This window comes from Loxodonta africana, chromosome 9 (assembly GCF_030014295.1).
Source record: "Loxodonta africana isolate mLoxAfr1 chromosome 9, mLoxAfr1.hap2, whole genome shotgun sequence".
NCBI classification, from domain to species: domain Eukaryota; kingdom Metazoa; phylum Chordata; class Mammalia; order Proboscidea; family Elephantidae; genus Loxodonta; species Loxodonta africana.
The window spans coordinates 55,333,377-55,353,829 of NC_087350.1; the positions used below are offsets into that span (position 1 = coordinate 55,333,377).

The 20,453-nt window shown below is 49.7% G+C and overlaps 1 protein-coding gene across 9 annotated transcripts in view; it reads right to left on the reverse strand.

Moving 5' to 3' along the window:
• The window catches only part of GSN (gelsolin), a 69,506-nt gene that overhangs the window by 31,118 nt on the left and 17,935 nt on the right, over positions 1–20,453 (reverse strand). For 3 of the 9 annotated variants that reach the window (XM_010587675.3, XM_023544977.2, XM_064291499.1), the window contains 2 exons: positions 18,999–19,089; positions 1,335–1,410 (listed from right to left, as the gene is read on the reverse strand). The exons of 2 other annotated variants lie outside the window; for them this stretch is intronic. In XM_010587675.3, coding sequence (XP_010585977.1) covers positions 1,335–1,358 — 24 coding nt within the window. In that variant the 5' untranslated portion in view covers positions 1,359–1,410; positions 18,999–19,089. Of the gene's footprint in view, positions 1–1,334; positions 1,411–14,122; positions 14,148–18,998; positions 19,090–20,453 lie in introns of those variants that run through there. 4 more of the 9 variants (XM_010587676.3, XM_023544978.2, XM_064291500.1 and 1 more) reach the window with 2 other exon arrangements.

The window sequence follows — 20,453 nt, forward strand, 5'->3', positions numbered from 1 at the left end:
GTGATGGGGAGACAGGGAACTCTACCTTTTTCTCCCTTTACTTCTTAGTGTCAACTGGGTATTACAAATGAGGCACAGAGAGGTGAAGTGACTCTGTCAGGAAACCCCAGTTGCCCCAGGCTCCAAGAGCACCAGCTCAGGGACCACAAAGTGGTCCCTTAGAGGTAATGGTAAATCTGGGGGCTCCCAGGGGCTCAGCCTATTCCACCATCATCAGTGGTTCTTAGAACTGGAAGTGCCCTCAGAGAACTCACAATCCCACCCCACCACCGCAGATGGGGAAACTGAGGCCCAAAGTGGGGCTGAGACTGGTCCGAGGTCACACAGCCTATTTGCTTTTGCTCTTTGGAAGTGGGAAGACTTCCCATGCCCCATTCATCCTCCTGTCATACTCCCAAGAAGGGCCTAGATGGTTGAGCCCAAGTGGCCTCCTGCGCTGTCTGCCTCCTCCCTCCTGCCCCCCAACACCCTACCCCCAAGTCCCATTTCTTGGAAAAGGTGGAGAGGACGCAGCGGGGTCTGCAGGAGCCTGTTGGAGAAGAAGTGGTCAAGGATGGAGGGAAGGCTGTCAGACATGCACTGGGGCTGGAGACGAGCGGACGAACGCAGGAAGGTTAGCCTGGAGCAGAGAGCGGAAACCAGCAGGCGCAAGTCACCTCGGCCGGAGGAGAGATCTGGCGGGAGTAAAAATCAGATGGAAGAAGTCAGAAACCAGATGGGTAGAAGAACTCAGGCAGAGGGGTGGAGAAACCCAAAAGCGAAATAGGAGAGAGGAGGGGAAACCAGATGGAGCAAGGGAGAAATCAGAGAGGGGAGAATAAATCATAGTAATGATGATAATCAGGCAGAGGTGATACCATACAAGGAAGAAAAAAACCCACTGCCGTCGAGTCGATTCCGACTCATAGTGACCCGATAGGACAGGGTAGAACTGCCCCGCAGAGTTTCCAAGGAGCGCCTGGCGGATCTGAACTGTTGACCTCTTGGTTAGCAGCCGTAGCACTTAACCAGTACACCACCAGGGTTTCAAGCAAGAGGGAGGAAATATTGGAGAGGGAGAGAGAGATCAGATGAGGAGTCTGCAATGGAAGAAGAAGTCGGAAGAGGGGAGAAAAATCAGGAGACAGTAGAAATAATGTAGAGAGGAGAGAAATCAGGCAGAATGGAGAAATTAGACAAGAGACGAATCAGGAGGCAGACAGGAAGAAATCCGATAGGGGCGAGGGAAAAGAAATCCGGCCCAGGTGAGGTTAGCCTCTAGGGAGGGAAACAGCCAGGGCCCCTAGCTCCCACCCGTATTCGGAGGAGCCCAGAAAACAGCAAGAAATACTTACAAAGCAACAAAACAGTTTTTCCATTCTAGACCTGAATTACAGTACTCCCCTTTTCCTAGCGCTGTATCTGCAAGAACTTAGAATAGAGAGTTACTCCGGGAGCCCCCGGACCCCCGGGCACTCACCCGCGGCTGGCGCGCCCGCGCCTGGACCGCTCGCCGCGGCGCTGTGGCCCCGCGAGCGGGCGGGGATAGCGCGCACAGCGCCAGGACCAGCGCGCAGAGCAGCGCGGACGCGGAGCCGTGTGGAGCCATGGCAGCGACTGCGGCAGAGAACCCAGGCGGCAGCCGCGGCCTCCCGGTCGCCAGCCATAAGTAGACTCCCGCCCATCCCGCCCAAGCCAGGAGACCGCCCCGCAGAGAGGGCGCGGGGCAGGGATGGGCCCCGCGGGCCCACGAAGGGGCGGGGATCTGGCTCCGATCTTAGAGACATCGGGGTTCCCACCGAGGCCGACACGACTGGGCGCGGCTGCCCCTGCACCCCAGCTAGGGGTGGAGACCAGCATAGGGCCCAGCGTTACAGCAGGCACTAACTCACTGCACACGGACAAGGCGCGTGCACGAATGTCCGGAGCCCAGCTCAACCTCCTCCTGCTGTGTGACCCACGCAAAGCCCCCTCCCTGTCCATGCCTAACCTCTAAAGCAAGAAAATGACATGATCAACACTTACTGAAGGCTTTCCAGTAACTGATGCCTCTTAACACCTTTACAGAGTGGGAATTATAGGCAGCCCCATTTTGCAGAGGAGAAAACTGAGCTTGGGGGCTGTCAAGGAACTTGCACACAACTAGTAAATGATACAGTCAGGATGTGAACCCAGGCGGTCAGTGTCTGGGGAGGACCCACATCTAAGGTAGCTCCAACTGTCCTCACCTGACTGGTGAAGCAGGGAAGGAAGAGTAGAGCACAACCCTCAGCCCCTGGAATGGGTGGCTCTTGCTACTTTCCTGAAGATGGCCTTTTTCTTTTTTAAAACGTTTATTTTTATCAAAAGTTAAAGTCAGTTATTGTACGAAGTTATTCTCTCAACCCCGTTTTCCTCTCCCCAGAGGCAACCCCTTCTAGCTGCCTCCTCTGGCTGATGTTTGCGGGATTTACCTCCATGTCTCTAAATAACAAGTTTGTATTGCTTCTCATAGGTGTTTTGGTTTGGTTTTCCGCTTTAGGCACATCTACTGACTCCCTGGGAAGGTGAGGCTTTAACTCTCTCCTCTCACTCCACACTCTGCGCTGAGCCCGCCACCCTCCCACCAGAGTCACAAGCCATTTGGGTTAGAAGTCCTATTCAGACTCACCTAGGCCAGCTTCCCACCTCCACCAAGTCCTCTTTCCTCCCTGCCACCACTCTGCCTGCCCCAGCTACTCTATTTCTAGGATCTTGTTGCATCCTAGATCCTCCTCCTCCCTCTGCAGCCTGGTGCAGTGACAGGAAAGGGAATGAGAAGCTGTGAGACCTGGATTTTACTCCCACCTCCTCATCTTAGCTCTATGACTGTGTGCGCAATTTACTTCTTTCTATGCTTCAGTATCATCATCTGCTAAGCAGGTATATAGTTGGTGAGGATTAAATGAGTGTGTGTTATGTGTGAAAATGGCCTGGCCTGCACCGAGGTTAATGGAGGCTTTCCTCCCCATCCTGGAAATCAATAGTAACCCATCCCAGCTCCTCCTGGAGCACAGCTTCTATCTAATCAGGCTGAAATTTGCCCTCTACCACCCACAACTTCCTCCCACTAAAAGGGGAATGTGGGTCAGATAAAGGGCTAAGGGAACACAGAAAGAAGGAGAAGACAATCCAGATTGTGGGACTACAGGAAGTCTTCCTGGAGACTTCCTGAGCCTTGAAGGATAGAGAGGGTTCTGACATACAGACATGGAGGAGAAAAGGGAAGGGAACACCATGGGCAAAGGGCAAGCAAGTGCAGGCCACATTCAGGGAATAAAGAGCATTCGGGTCTAAAACACAGAGGACAAGGGCAGATGAGGCTGGAGAGGGCAACAGGGGCCTCAAGGTCCTTCAGGGCCACACTGAAGACTGTGAATTTATACTAGTGTCCATTGGGGGGCCATAGATGGCAGCCTGAGTTCTCTGTCCTGGTATGTTCCATCCTGGGTCCATGAGCCTGCAGTGGATCAACTCGGGCCTAAATTCAGAGAACTTCCTCCTGTCTCCAGCCATTCGGAGGATTAAAAAATCTCACAGCTCTCATACGCCCTTGATTGAAGCATGAACTGGTTTCCCCTCTCTGGATGCAAATTTGACTCTCTATCCAAATTTAAAAACACACAATGCAACAGTTCTATTTCCTACAGAATTACTTACAGACAAATACCAAGATATACGTGCAAGGAGGTTCATTGAAGCATTGTTTGAAGAAAACTGGAAAGGACCCAACGTTCTGGTTAAATAAATTATGAAGCCACCACACAATGGACCACTATGCAGCTGTGAAAAGAGACTGGACTAGATCTGATTGTGCCTGGCACATAGTAGGCACTCAGTAAACATGAGAGATCCCCAAGTGCAAAAAAGGAAATTGTCAACAATGTGTATAGTATGACCCTCTCCTCTTTCTTGTAAGGGTGTATGTTCTTGCACACACCCCTAAAAAGTCAGAGAGGGTGGTAAGCTCTAAACTGTTTAAGCAGTTTGCTTGAAAGGAATAAAGGGGGAGAATTTCACTCTTCAAGTATTTCTGTGGCTGCCTAGGGGCTGGGATAAGCTCCCAGATCACTGCAACCAGCAGGAGGGAACTTCTTGGGGGTGATGAGAAAGCTCTAATATTGGATTATGGTGGTGAATGCGCAATTGATTACATCTACTAAAAATCATAGAACTATATACTTACAGTGTGTGAACTTTTATGATAGGAAAATTATACCTTTTTTCTTTCATTGCTGTAGGATTTGAAACTGTTTACAGGTATGTATCCAATGTGGGGTTGTTTTATTGTTCAGTTTTTTAAATAAAACACTAAGCTGGACACAATACTTTGTAAAAATATACTTAAGGTGATGCCTATCATTAGACAATTTAGAAAATTCAAACAACTACAAGAAAAAAATTCCTCATTCCTTGTCATCCCAGCCTCCAGAGTAAACATGAACCAGCAGCCAGTCCAGCCAAGCAGCCCTTTCTTGAGGAGTGTGGCCCCGACCTGTCCAGTTGGTGATTAACAGAGGGCTTGGCATTGGCCCCCAGGGGTCACTGACTACCAGCCCAGGGTCACTGACCCCCATTAATGATCACAAAGGCCCTGCAGCTTTGCATGCCACATAGCTCTGGAGGCTGGCCTGGGCCCTGCCCTCTGGAAACCCTCATTTATGAGGCAGTTAGTCCCTACGTCTCTCTGAGCCTCCCAGGGCAGCTACCAGAAACCAGAGGAGGCGGCCTCATCTTCCTGTCCCTGGCCACAATGTACAAAAGGGCTTGGCTAGGCCTGGAAGACACCACCCTGTTCTTTTCTTTTCACCCCAAACACTGTTTCTTGATTTCCCAGGCAGCCAGCTGCTCATGGGAAGTGCTGTCTCAGAGCTTGTTTGTTTTCTGGCTCACTGCGTTCCTGGGGCCCTCCTGGGAACACCCATCCCTCTGGTCTAGGATTTTGCTAATTAGGACAATGGTCACTAAACAGAGAGGCCAGTTATAAAATCCAGGGAAACTAGACAGGGCCTCTGTGAGGTCTGAGGAGACCTGTGTTTGAGAATCCAGCAGATTCAGCTCCTGTGATCAGGGTCTCAGTTTCCCCGTCTATAAAATGGGAAGAACGAATGGTACCTGGCTCATGAGCCAGTAAGGATATCCAAGGCCCCACACAACAGTAGAAGCTCCCAAAAGTTAGAACCCTTCTTCGTGAACAGAATCTGGCTTCTTTGGCCCAAAGATCTTAGTTCAGCACGTCCACACCAAGTGAGAACAGCGCGGTGGTATACGGAAAGGTTATGAATGTCACAGTGAGATTTCTGTGTTCAGGTCTGGGCTGTGTGACCTGGAGCAAGTTACTCCCCCTCTCTGAGCCTCAGATTACATATCTGTAAATAGGGGTAGTGATACCCAGCTGCAGGATTATTGGAAGACTTGGAGCTACTATATGGGAATACAGTACAGCGTAGGATTTATTAGCGACAACATTCGTTTGTGAATCCCCTATTTTATAGACAATAACACCAAGAACAAGAGTGTGACTTCTCTGAGTCACACAGCCAGACCAAGAACCCAGGTATCTTGCTCCCAGCTCAGAGCAGAGACCTGGGTCTCTGTGACATGACAGGGGTCGGCCTCTGCCTGGGCCGAGTCCATCCTGGGTGTGGACAGCTATCAGGGGCAGTGGCCAGTAAGGCTTGGCTGAAGCCACCTCCAGGAGGCCAACTATCCCAGGGACTGCAGCCACTGGCCCTTTCCCAGCTTCCAGAGCCAACCCCAGCTGAAAGCCAGGGCAAGACACTGGGAGCGTGCCTGGCCCTGCCACTTTCTGACCTCATGGCATGGAAGCAGTCAGATTTGGCCATGGGCGCAAGACCTCAACCTTCCTGCCAGCACCCACTTTAGCAGATTGTCTTCCATTCCCTGGGTGGGGTTTGTTCTGGGAGGCTGGGTGGGCCAGCAGCTGGAGCTGCAAATATCTGTGAACAGCTATCTCCTCCCGCACTCTGCAATCCACCCTGGAGAAGCCCTGGTACACACACAGATCAGCAGCAGGACAAAAAGGCCTGGTTGCAGGTCCTGGGACTGCAGAATCAGTGGAAGACCTGGAGAGACACAACCCCCACCTGCAAATCTCCTGGAGAAATGGGGAGCAGGCAGGGTCTACGATCTCCGAGCCAGAGTTAGAAGAAGCATGAGCAGCCACAGGAGGCAGCTTCCTGCTCCACAGAGGAAGGGCTTTTCATGAGGGGGAAAAACAAAATAAACAGCCTTCTGTGTGTGACCATGGAAAGAGATCCCATCAGAAAAACCTGGGTTTAAATTCCTGATCTACTACTTATTAGCTGTGTGGCCTAGAGCAAGTTGCTTCAGCTTTCTGAGCCTCAGTTTCCATATCTATAAAACGGATTATAACACTTGCTTCCTAGAGTTATTGTGAGAATTTAATAAGGCAAAATATGTCTGGGGCTTAGCACAGTACCTGGCACAGAGACTTATAAAGAAAGCTGCTATTATTGTGAGCTGAGTGGCTTGGGTAGGTTACTATCTCTCTGAGGCTCAATTTTCTCATCTGGAAAATAGGGGTACAAACGCTTTTTCTGGAAGGTAGTTGAGAGGATTAAAAGATTTAGGACCATGTCTTGCACTAAAAAAATAAATAAAAGAGATGTCAAAAAAAAAAAAAATGCTGGCTTCCTTCCCCCTCTTCCTGAGAGATAACGAATTGCCCAGTGGTGGGCAAAAGGACCCAGGTGATAAGCATATCAGCCCATCTCTGAGGACCCTTCCAGGCCTGCGACTCCAGGATTTTAAAAAAAGCAGCAAAAGGCAAGCCATATTTGTGGAGCCGGCCAAGATTCCCTCCTCCCGGTCTGAGGACCAAGCACGGTCCTTCACAGGGATTTGGGTCTGAGGGGCTCCCAGGCCAGTTATTGTTATGATGGGGACAATGATGATAGAAAATAAGACAGCGATATGCGCCTCCAGATGCCGGCTGCAAATTAATCCCAGCTCTGTCCCCAAGCCAGAGCTGCTGCCTAGAGCCAAGACTTCCTCCGCGCTAGATTCTGGCAGGAAGCAGGAGCCCATCAGTCTGGATGTCAGTTTGGATTCTGCAGGCATAACTCCCTGAGAAAGTCAAAAGGGGCTGGCGCAGAGAAGGGGCGAGATATCACGGAATCCCTGAATGCGTTCCAGTCTCCCTGAGCTTGGGACCCAAGTACAAAAATGACCAACTGGGTGAAGGGCGAGTGACATTCTGTCCAAGGGTATATGCAGCAATGTCCAAGGAGAGTTTGGACAGAGCTCAGACCTCTACCACTGAGGGACCCTGGGCAAGAGGCTCCTTCCTGGGAACTTCAACTTCCCTTTCTGTCACCCTTGAGGGCTACCTCTGTGTCTCTGCATCCAAAGTAGGGGAGGATGGACGGTTCCAACCAAGGCCTAGAGAAATGAGTGGCGGCTGGTGCCGGAAACAGGAAAGCATCTCAGGGGAGAGCCTCGAGAAAACACGTCAGGGCCAGCCTTGCTACCCACTCCCCTCCATGAGTCAGTCTCTCTTTATGATGCCCCTTCCCCTCTCCTCGGCACTTAGCCTATTCTTCCCCCACCCAAAAGAACAAAGGATCTGGAGTCACCATTTGATCCCAGCCCCAGCACTTACTACCTCTGAGTGACCCTAGGCAAGTTATTCAACCTCTCTGGGCCTCAATTCCTCATGTTGGGACTAGAGATGATGAATATTGTAACGAAATGTAGTCGGCACCATTCCTCAATTTACTAGTTTCTTAAGTCTAGTGGCACTTTTAAAAATACTTTTCTCCTTTTAAAATAAACAGAGGTATAGTACTTAGTACTAGAATGCTTTTTTTTTTTTTTTTTGGCCTTTCCCAGCTCATAGGGTAATAATAACCAGCCGGGAGAATTAACAAGATCGAGTATAAAGTACAGTGCCTGGCACACAGTAGGGATCCAGAGCACAGTGAGGTTATGGGTGCTACCTTTTCTCCCCAGGTGCACTACCAGCCTCACCTCCATCCAGGCACCTGCCCAATCACCAGCATTTTCCTCCAAGTACCCATCTCTCTGGGTGCTTCCAGAACACTCTGGAACATCCTTGGAGGCAAGGTCCAACCAGAGAGTCATCCCATGGGGACAGTGCATAAGGGCTGGGATCAGAGCTGAGATGCTCAGAGAAGACAGGACCCTCAGCTTCTCCCACTCCCTACTTTCCACCCACCTCCTACCCCCACATCCCGGTCACTTCTATCCTTCAGTGCCCCCATCTTTTCCCTTCCTCACTGCCTCAGGCTCTCTCCTCACCCAGATCACTCTCATAGAGAGTGCGGCATTCCCTGCTCAAGACCTTTCATGGCTCCCCCAGTGCGGACAGAAGGAAGTCAGGACTCCTAGGTTTGGCATTTAAGGCCCTCTCTGTCCTATAGGGTCGCTATGAGTCGGAATCGACTCGACAGCAGTGGGTGGGTATGATCTGGTGGAAACCCTGGTGGCACAGTGGTTAAGTGCTACGGCTGCTAACCAAAGGGTCGGCAGTTCAAATCCGCCAGGCCCTCCTTGGAAACTGTATGGGGCAGTTCTACTCTGTCCTATAGGGTCGCTATGTGTCGGAATCGGTTTTTTTGGTTATGATCTGGTGAGGAGCCCTGATGCACAGTGGTTAAGTGCTCAGTGGCTAATCAAAGGGTTGACGGTTGAAATCCACCAGCCGCTCTGTGGGGAAAGATGTGGCAGTCAGCTTCCATAAAGACTACAGCCTTGGAAATCCTATGGGGCAGTTCAACTGTGTTCTGTAAGGTCGCTGTAAGTCAGAATTGACTCGACAGCCAGGGGTTTGGTTCGGGGTTTATGATCTGGCGCCCACGACTTGCCCTTGCAGCCTCACCTCCCGCTGACCCCCCAGGAACATCCTCTGCTCCATCTAACCTGTCCTCTTTACAACCTCAGTTTCTGTCTCCACTCACAACAAAATGGAAAGATCCCTGGGCCAGGAATAGTGGTGTCACTAGGGGAAACAGCGTACAGACCACATGGGGTAAACAGTGTCAGAGGGGGTGACACCAAAATGACTGTCTATAACACTTTTGTGCAGTGTTTAAGCAGAAATTTATTATTTTTTAAAAAATTTTTGTTATTGTACTTTAGATAGAGATTTCCAGAACAAACTGCTTCTCATTAAACAGTACACATATTGATTCATGACATTGGTTACCAACTCCAGGAAGTGTCAACACTCTTCCTTCTCAACCTTGGGTTCCCTATTACCAGCTTTCCCATCTCCTCCTGCCTTCTAGTCCTTGCCCCTGGGCTGCTGTGTCCCTTTAGTCTCGTTTTGTGTTTAAGGGCCTGTCTAATCTTTGGCTGAAGGGTGAATCTCAGGAGTGACTTCTTTACTGACCTGATGAGATGTCTGGGGGCCATACTCTCAGGGTTTCTCCAGTCTCTGTCAGGCCAGTAAGTCTGGTCTTTTTTTGTGAGTTAGAATTTTGTTCTACATTTTTTTTCAGCTCTGTCTGGGACCCTCTATTATGATCCCTGTAAGAGTATCGGTGGTGATAGCCAGGCACCATCTGGTTGTACTGGACTCAGTCTGGTGGAAGCTATGGTAGCTTTGGACTAATCTTTGCCTGTGTCTTTGGTTTTCTTCATTTTCCCTTGCTCCCGAATGGGTGAGATCAGTGGAGTATCTTCGATGGCCACTCACAAGATTTTAAGACCCCAGATGCTACTCACCAAAGTAAAATTTTATTTTTTTTTAATAAAAATACCCCTATAGTTAGTTATAACAACGAAAACATTTTTCATAAGCTAAGCTTACATGCATCAATATACCTACAAGGCTAAAACCCTATGCTAATTTACTTTTTCAATCTTCTAATGAGCTGCCAGAAACCCTGGTGGTGTAGTGGTTAAGTGCTACAACTGCTGACCAAAAGGTCAGCAGTTCCAATCCACCAGGCGCTCCTTGGAAACTCTACAGGGCAGTTCTACTCTGTCCTATAGGGTCGCTATGAGTCGGAATCCACTCGATGGCAGTGGGTTTGGTTTTGGTTAATTACCCAGGTAGCCAATGACGCTTTGAATCACGTGGTTTCACCCGTACACACTGCAAGCACCCGCTGTTGTTTTCATTGCTGCCAATGCTTTTATTGTCACTGATTTTGTCAAATTTTCTAGTGTTTTAGCTACAATATTGTGGTAATTAGTATTTGTGAACCTATGTCAATAACTTTGCGAATGAAGTAGTAATTAAAGGAAAAGGAGAAAAATTAAAAAAAGGCTTCAGTTCAGTTACTAATAATGCTGTAACTAAATGTTGGAATTCAGTGTAGAAAGATTTTACAAAACAATTTTGTTGTTAGTATTCATATAATCCAAGAAATATTACATTTAAGCAATTTATGGCTATATTTAATTACATATTATTCTATAATTAAAATTGATAATAACATTACTAAGGATTCTGTATGGTCTAGCATGGGAGGAGATTCATGAAGGGCAGGGGGAGTGACACCATGAGTTACTGCACTGGGTGACACCAATCCTAGTGCACCACTGGCCAAGAATAAGGAGACCTGAGGTCTAACAGGGGCTTTGCCTCTGACCCTCCATGTGACCTTGCAAAAACTCTATGCCTTTCTGAGCCTCGGTCTCCTGTCAGGGTAGCAGGGCTCTTGTATAGATGAGACAAGATGAAGCAGTGAGTGCTGGTGCCATAGGGCTCAAGAAATATTAGCCCCCACTCCACTGCCCCCTCCCCTGCACCTCTACCCTGCAACAGCAGCTGTGAACAATCTGCTTCCTCAGCCTCAACAACACTACAGGCTCTCTTGCTCTCTCCCCTCAGCCTCGGAATGCAGACACACTCCCAGCCAGCAGCAGCAACCAGAGAGGAGAGCGGGGGTGGGGGGTGGGGACAGCTTAGAGGAAAATTACCCGGCACTGGTCCCAGCCAACACCAGTGCTCACAGCTGCTGCTGAGGGAGGGGATCTGGGGGTCTGGCAGGCCCTTCCTGAGCCATGGACTTGGCCCCAAGCCTTGACCCCTGTCTGAGCTGGTGGGATGGGTGGGGGGCGCTCGGGCCTCACCACTCCCCTGGGACACTCCCACTCTTTGGCATCCAAAGGGACAGGGAGGAGGAAAAAAAACAGACAGGCCTTTGTGGAGAGGAGAAAACTGACTCCTGCCGCTGCTTGCTGGGGCTCAGGTACTGACATGGGTAGGGGATCCCAGATGAAAAAGGGTTCCACTGTGGCCCAGAGCCCCAGTTGCCACATCTCAAGTCCCATACCCTGGATACCATGTCCTGGCATCATATACTTTGTACCATGCCCAGTGTCACATGTACCATGCTTTCAATGTCATGTCCCAGGCCCTTGTTCTTCATACATTGTCCTGTGTGTGTAACTTGTAGCATGTACCACAGCACATAAGGATCAAGTTCCATGTACTGTGTCCCATGTCTCCTTGGGCCAAGTCTGTTGCATGACATACTCTGTACTATGTACCATCTTTTAAATCCAGCGCCCATTGTACTAGGTCTTGTCCCTTGGTGTTGTGTGCCATAAACCTAGTCCTGGGTCCATGAGCTGTGTCCCTTGCTCCATGATTCGTATTCTGGGGGAGGGGACAGTGTAGTCTGTTGGTTAAGGAGGGCAGGCTCTGGGACAGACTCCCAGCCCTACCAATTATTACCTATGTGACCTTGAAAAAGTTACTTTCCTTCTTAGTGCCTCAGTTTCTTCAGCTATAAAATGGGAATTGTATTAACACCCACCTAAGAGAGACATGCATTTAAGGTGCTTAGCCCAGTGCCCAGACATTCGCTCCTACTACTCTGCCTTATCGGGTCGTTATGAGTCGAAATCAACTCAATGGTGGTGAGTTTTGGTTTTACTGCTACTGTGCCTGGGTATCTGTGTCATGTCCTGTTTTCTTTGTACTAGGCTCCCTCATCCCTGGCTCGTACTGTTCTTCAGATGTTGTTGTTGTTGTGTGCTCTTGAGTCAATTCTGACTCAGAGCAACCCTCTAGGACAGAGTAGAACTGTCTCTCACCAAGGCTGAAATCTTAACAGGATCAGATTGCCAGGTCTTTTCTCCCTCAGAGTGGCTCATAAGTTTGAACCACTTACCATTTGGTTAGCAGCCAAGTACTTAACCATTGCACCACCAGGGCCCCGTGTACACCTTAGTGAAATACAAACAACAACCCACAAGGAAAGTATGATTATTGCCCCCACCCCTACAGAGGAAAAATCCAAGGTTAGAAAAAAAAAAAAAAGGTTTAGAGAGGGGCAAAAATTTGTAGATGGTCACAAGGCTAGATAGGGTGAAATCGGGAGCTGAACACAGGTCTGGGCACCCAAGGAGACAGACAGCATATTAGTGGTTGTGGGGGTGGGGGTAGGGGTGGGGCAGGGATCGACTGCAAACAGGCACAAGGGAGTTTTGAGGGGTGATAAAAATGTTCTAAAACTGGATTGTGGCAATGGTTGTACAACTCTGTAAATTTACTGAAAACCACTGAAATAATTTTATGGCATGTAAATTAGGCTTCAATAAAGCTTTTTTTTTTTTTTTTTTTAAAGCCAATGCATGTCCCATGCACCATCCTGCAAGAATGGAGCAAGAGAAGTGTGCTCTCCTTCAGGGCAGATGTCCAAGCAGAGGCTGAGTAAACACTTACTGGCCCAGTTGGGAGTAGCCCTGAACCACGTGGCTCCCAAACACCTCTGCAGGCCAGGTGAGTGTCGGAATCACATGGTGAGTTTCAGAAAATTATAGATTCCCAGGCCCAACCCCTACCTTCCAAGTCTACATGGCTGGGGTGGGGCCCAGGAACCTGTGGTTCTAAGGCTGAGCCAGGACTGGGAACCACTCACCAACATCCTTCTTCACACGTGTGGAAACCGAGGCCAGGCAGGGCAAGGGGCCTGCCAGACCCATAGGCAGGCAGGCCACAGGAAGGGGAGCCAGGGCTAGAACTGGGGCCCCTCTCCCCCTCCCTCCTCTCCTTTCTCTCTTCCTCCTTCCACATTCCTCCCCCAGCCCTCAGCCTCCTGGTGACTCAAGGGCTCTGCGTCATCAGTGGCACCACAGAGGAAAACTTCTTGGGAAAAACAATACCCAAAGCTTCCCCCAACCAGGGAAACAGAATAGGCCCAGGAGGGCCCCACCCAGCCTGCCCAGGGGCTAAGAGAGGGAGGGGAGGGGAGCAGGGGGCAGAGTCCAAGACCAGAACTCCCAAGGCCTGGTTTCTCTCCTCTTGGGGGGATGGTCAGGGAGGAGGAGCACTTAAGCGGGTTTCCCTGCCTGTAAACAACACCTGCTATTGCCATAGAAGCTCATTACGGAGCAGGCAACATGGTAAGTACATTATAAGGATTGCCTTGTTGAACCCTCCCCAAAACACATGGCTGGCACCATTCCCACTTTATAGATGGGGAAACTGAGGCTCAGAGAGGTTCAGCCAAGGTTACACAGCTAGGAAATACAGAGCAGGGACTGATTCCAGTCCCTACTACCATACTTCAGAGACTTGCTCTCCCTCCTACACATCTTCTTCTAAAAATACCTAATGTTTAACAGCATGAAGATTACATCTCATCCAACATGTAAAGTGAACGGCCCCAGGAGGTGCTCAGTCACGAGTGCTTTTCTGCTTTCTTTCCTCCTCTGTGTCAGGCCTAGTGGCTGTGGTCAGTGGGAGCACAAAGCAGGGAGCAGGAAAGGCCTGGCGGAGCCACAAAGGAGGATCATTTGTGCAGAATCAAGAGGGATGAATGGAGCTCTGTCTGTGGGAGAAGTGGGAAACTGGCAGGCCAGGGGAGGGAGCAGGAGGAGCAAGGGCTCAGAGGTGTGGCCGCACAGGGAAATGCAAGCAGTTTGGAGAGGTAGGTGGGGCTGGGATTTGAGACAGTGGGCATCAGAGTGGTTCTGCCTGACCTGAGGCCGTGGAGGATTTTTAGGCAGGGAGAGAATAGGATGAAAACTGGATTGATCTCTGCAGAAGGCCCAGCTGGCAGCTGAACAGGGAGTCAGGAGTGGGTACTCCCGTAAGGTCTCCCTGGCACCCCTCGTCTGAGCAGGCTGTGAGGCTCACCCCAGGCCCCTTGTTACTCACCCATGGCTCAGAATCCTCCCCCAGGGCCTCTTCCTCAGCCATGGCTGTCTGTGTAGAGCAAGGATGGCCTCTCCTTATCCATGCCAATCTAATCACATTACCCTATAAATAGGACGTTGTGGCTGAGTCTGAAATAGCTGTGCAGGGCCCAAAGGGATCACAGGCACGCACAGTCGTGGAACTGGTCCTTCTCAGCACAATTAAAAACCAAAACTTCCTCAGGAAGCCTTTGTTCATGCTCTGCTTCACTTTCTTAAGTAAGAAGCAGCAGGCTGGGGATAGGAACAGCCCTGTTGCCTGCTGATTGTTAGGGGTCTGATGGCCTGACCCTGGGCAAGCTGCTATCTCTCTCTGGGCCTCGGTTTCCCCACCTGTAAACTAGGGAGGCTGGATGCGATGCTCCTGAGGCTCTTCTAACCAGAACGCTCCCTGGAGTTGTCTGTGGGGAGCCTCTGCCTCCAAAATGCCCATTCCATTGTTACTCCTCCCCAAGTCGATAATTTTTTAAATTATCAGCACTTTAAAAATTAGAGATGCAATAGATATTTGAGACAGGGAGAAGAGAACAGGTCCAAGCACTGTCACTGAAGGGCTGGGTGACCTTGGATGAGTTACTGTCCCTCTCTGGACCTCGAATCCTTGGCCATAAAACAAAGGTATTAGAAGCTAGTCTGCAAAAGCTACATACTGTGTGATTCCAACTGTATGACATTCTGGAAAAAGCAACCCTATAAAAAAAACCCTATAGAGACAGTAAAAAGATCAGTGGTTGCCAGGGGTTCAGAGGAGGGGTAGGAACAGCATTAAGCATTTTTAGGGCAGCAAAACTATTCCATATGATATTCTATATGATACTGTAACAGTGGATAGGTGACATTATTCATTTGTCAAAACCTATAGGACTGTACAATACACAGACTGAATATTAACATAAACTATGGACTTTATGTTAATATTGTCTGTAGTAACAATATTGGCTCATTAATTGTAACAAATGTAAGATAACCCATTGCCATCAAGCCTATTCTGACTCATAACGACCCTACAGGGCAGAGTAGAACTACCCCCATAGAGTTTCCAAGGAGCGCCTGGCATATTTGAACTGCCAACCCTTTGGTTAGCAGTGGTAGCACTTGACCACTACACCACCAGGGTTTCCAAATGTAAGATAGGAATACAAAAAAACAAAACCCATTGCCATCAAGTCAGTTCCGACTCATGACAAATAGTGACCCTGTAGGACAGAGTAGAATTGCCCCATACGGTTTCCGAGGTTGTAATCTTTATGGAAGCGGACTGCCACATCTTTCTCCCGTGGAGCAGCTGGTGGGTTAGCAGCCAAGTGCTGGGGCTGCTAGAGATTGCCCATTTCTAGTTCAGACTACAGACTTACTGCTCTGAGAAGGACTCACCAAGGGGCAGGTTATGAAATAGACTGGGGCCACTACTAATCCATAGGGAAATAAATGAATAACAGGTACCTCTGGCAATGGAGTTATCACCATGTAACAGGCACAGGGAAATCCGGGTGGTGTAGTAGTTAAGTGCTACTGCCACTAACCAAGAGGTCGGCAGTTCGAATCCACCAGGCACTCCTTGGAAACTATGGGGGCAGTTCTACTCTGTCCCTTATGGTCGCTATGAGTTGGAATCAACTCAACGGCAGTGGGTTTGGTTTGGTTATCAGGCACGTGTTAACAACTTGCTTGCTCCTTATCACTGAATCCTCAATGACCTATTATTACCTCCAGTTCACATAAGGAAACTGAGGCTGAGGGGGGTTAAAGGACTTATCAAGGGGCACCTACTAAGTCAGGGGCAGAGTACCACTTCAGGCTCAGACCCTCTGGAGCCATGGTTAACCACTCCCTGGTGCTGCAGTGAAACAGTGCTGGGTGGCTCAGTGGGCCAGGCCAGTCAGAGAAACAACCCAACAAGGGCATGTAGCAGAGGGAGAACACAAGGGGAGGGAAGTGACCAGGCTTCATTCTCTCCAACCAGCATCCAGTGTCCTCACTGTTCTGAAATCCCATTTATCAAGTCTCTCCTCAGCTCAAGACCTGTCCATGACTCCCTGGCACCCACTGGATCAAGACCTGCCATTCAAGGCCTCTCGCAACCCAACTCTCTCCCTCATCTCTGCCTACTCCCCACTTGAGCCCCTAGCTGCACTATTGATTATTCCCCAACCAGAGCAGACCCTTCCACCTGACAAGCCTTTGCACACACCAGCCCCACCCCCTTGCCTGGAGTGCCTGACTACCCCTTCTCAGCCAAGTGTGTGCCTCCTCACGAGTCAAGCCCCGAAAGCCCTCCCTGACTCCCTGAGCCCCCTGGCACTTGTCACAATATGCTTTAAGCCTCCACCACCATGTCTCTTTCCAGATTAGAGTGGGATCTCCAAGGGTGGGTCAGTGTCTGAGTCATCTTCCCTCTCCAGTGCAGAAGCTTAGCAAGGGTTGGCAGGATAAGTGAAAACATGCAAAGAGCCCAGAGAGGCCTTCGGCAGAGAGAATGTCAGGAAAGGGCACATTCCCAGGACTTCCCAACACCAAGTCTCCAGCTGAGACACAGGGGCAAGACACCACAGTGTGGAAAAACCAAAAACTACACCCTCAGAGCTTATCAGAATGGAACGTGGTGTCTATCTCTTTCACGAGTTCTGATCATGGAATCTGGGCAAGTCTCCCTCCTGTTTTAAAACTTCCTGTGGACCCCACTGATCTGGAAGAAACGCCAAACTCTAAATGAGGCTCCCAAGGACCCGCACAACTGAGTTGCCACCTAGTCTCCAGCTTATTCTCATACCATACTCCCCTTCTCTTCAGTTCCTCAGTAGCGTCACACACTCCACACTACACACGTTCCATCCTCCATCCTGCCTCGGAGCCTTTGCCCATACTGTTCCTTTGCCTGGGGGGCTCCTCCTTTCCCTGCTCACAGAGACACCTTCCAGTCCCTCTTCAGGTCTCCCAGCTTGACCTGATCTGTCCAGACAAGGCCCCATCCCATATGCCCTCATAACCCCTGACCATTTCCTTCATAGCTGAAGAAAGGATTAATCAGTTATACGTGCAATGATTTACTGTGTATCTCCTTTACAAGACTGAAAGACCAATGAGGGTTGGGGGTCTGTCTTATTCATTGCTGATTCTCCAACACCCAGCTCAGGCCAAACAAATGCATGAATGAATGAACGAACCTGTATGTGTAATTCAAGACAAGAAAGTGATCAGAATCCTGGTGAACCTTTGAGGGAGAAAAACAGAATCCAGAGAATGGCCTAAGGAGGAATAGACAGAGAGGCAGGAGATAAACCAGACACGGCAGCCTCTTAGAAGCAAAAAGAAGAGAGAGCTTCTAGAAGGAGAAGGTATCCAACGCTCCAGAGAGGTGGTACATGGAGACCTGAGAAAACACCACTGAATTTGGCAACTAGGAGGTCACTGGGGTCCACTTGGTTGAACCCAAGTTCAGTGAAGGTAGGGGTGAGGAAGGCCACACTACAAGGGGTAGAGGAGTGAAGAGGGTAATGAAGCTAAGCTCTTATTCAAAAGGTACTCTGCTGGGCCCATGCCAGCCTGGCCCTGCAGAAGGGGAAAAAGCAGAAGACAAGGTCCCCATGTTGCTGTTACAAAAGTCAACAGGGCTGCTTTTTGGTGACATAACTTTGAAGCAATTCAGCTTCTGGAGTTGTCAGGGTGCTGTCTCAAAAGCAGGAGAATTTGAACCAAGACACTACCCTCAATCTCTCCTACCTGGCAGCATCAGGACTGCCCCTCTGTCAGCTGAACCCCTGGGCAACAGCTGAAGTGGGACAAGCTCCCCACCCCCAGACCCAGCAGGTAGGCATTCTAGGGATCCCTGGCTTTATGGACAAAGCACTGTGGCAACCATTATCTTAGCTTTGGGAAAGAGGAACAGCTCTGACTGTGGTCAGCTTGTGTCAGCTGGGCAGGCAACAGATGAGGAAGTCCTGCATGGGTTTAGCCCTTCTCCTTTTGGCAACCAAGGGTGATATCAGGAGCTCGAGGGGTGTTTTCCAATCTGTATTCACAATTGCTAATTAGAAATTCACTTCTGTTCTAGGGTTGGAAGCTGGTGAGTCCCCTAGTAGTGATCCTTCCTATCTCACAGCTCGCAAAGCCCTTTGGTATGCATGAGCTTGTTCAATCCTCAAGACAACTTCGTGGGGTGGGTGGGTGGGGGGAGAAACTAATGCACCTATTTTACAGGTGGGGAAACCGAGGCCTGAGCTGGGATGGGAACCCAGGTCCCCTGGTTTCCAGAACAAGACTCTATACTCCACCCCCTGCTTCTCAGCCTACTTCGCTAGATTACCTTTAAATCTGATAGCCAGATGGGTCTCACCCTGCCAGGTGTCCCCAGGTGAGTGTGACTCATTCACCTTCCCCATGACTCACACTCCTCAGGTACTCCTCCTATGGTCAACAAGCCAGAGACTGGGCAGCCAGGTATACCCCAGCTTTCCTCACCTCTCCAAAGTCTCCAGGAAGAGTTCTTGTACCTGCTCCCCCTGGAGAATCTACCCATCCTCAGAAGAGCTAACAGATCTCAAGGTAGAGCAACTTTCCTAAAGTCACACAGCAAGCAAGCAGCAGAGACAGGCATCTGGGCGCCCAGCCCAGTCTTGACTCCTCACCACAGATCCTCCTTGCCTGGCCTCCCTCTCAAGGATGGGTGATGAGCAAATAAGGTAACGACAGAAATGTACTCAAAGCCTTATTAGGAAAACCTCAGGGACTTCCTTTGAAACCACCTCTGCCATTCGCGACTACTTCCACTGTCTCCTCCAGGTCCCCAGGGCAGTCAGGACTGGGTTTCAGAGGACAGATGTCTGCACTGTTCTACCTACCTCACAGCGTTGTGCAGGTGAAAGAGTGCTCCCTGGGAAGGTGCCTGGACCAAGGCTGGAGCTCTGAACGGAGGGGAGTTTTCAGCACCACCTGCAAACAAGGGCCCAAGAATCTCAGCATCAGACAGTTAAAGGTGATCTGGGCAAATCCCCATTTGATGTTTCAACTCCTTTGCTCCTCTACCAAGGGTCACATGCCCCTACTTGCACACCTTCAGCAATGAGGCATTCACTTCCTGCCAAGGCTGCAAGGCTGTCCATTTGACAATTTGGCTGGTTAGAAGAATTGTCCCTGGGATGTGCTAAAATCTCTCTCCCTACGCCTTGTACCTGCTGGTCCTAGTTCTGCCTTCTGAGGTTACACAGAACAGGCCTATTCTCTCTGCTTCCCAGTGGCTCCTTAGAGACTTGAAGACGGTGATCACAGCCCCCTCAAGTCTTCTCTTCTACAAGTTGTGCACTTCCATTTCTCTATCTCTTCCTCAGATCAGGGCATCCAATTCCCTCACCCCATCCCCTGATGGGCTCCAGATTAACCCTGTCTCTATTGGCAGTTGAAAGACCCAGCATTAGACATTCAGAAGAGCTCTAACCAGGGCAGGGTCAGCAGGACTCTCACCTCCATCATTATAGATATCATGCCTCTATTAATGCAGCCTAAAATCCTTTTAGCATTTAAGGCAGCCCCGCTGCATAGCTGAATTTAGCTTTCAGTCAACTACAGAGCTGTAGTTCAGGACTTTGGAGTTAGACAAACCGACTCCTCACTTCACTAACTCTATAAATTGAGCAAATTATTTCACCTCTGTGAGCCTCAGTTTCCTGCTCTATAAAAGAGGGAGAGTGTTAGAACCTATCCCACAGGTCATTGTGAGAATTAAGTGATATAAAGTATGTCAAGAGTATTGCACAGTACACATGCTTACTATGATTATAACTCTGACTATCAATAATTACAACTCTAAGTCTTTTGCCTATAAATTGTATTTTTCACACCCTGTACTGGTGCAGTTTGGGGACCCAAGCTGTCTACATGCCGTATCCCTACCTCTATGCGGCACTGGGTTGGTGGGTGGAGATGCCTAAGCATTGCTCTATTATAGCACTGATCAACACTGTATTATAACTGTCTTGTGACGTGTCTTTCTCTTCCACCAGACTGCAAGCTCCATGGAGGCAAAGAGGCTATCTGCTTTACCTCTGAGACTTCAGCTCCAGCACAGGGCCTGGCGAACAGCAGGGTCAGTGGGTGTATGTTAGATGAGTATATGGACCATTCAACATTGGTCCCACAGTGGATTGGGCAGCTCAGCCCTCCAGCTCCCAGACTTTCAGAGACAACCTTGATCTCCACCCTTCTCCACCATCCAAAGTGCCAAGCATCTACATTCAGAAGAGTAGCTGAGCAAGCCAGCTTCTGCCTTGGGAGAAACTGGAAAATTTCTCCAAGCCAAG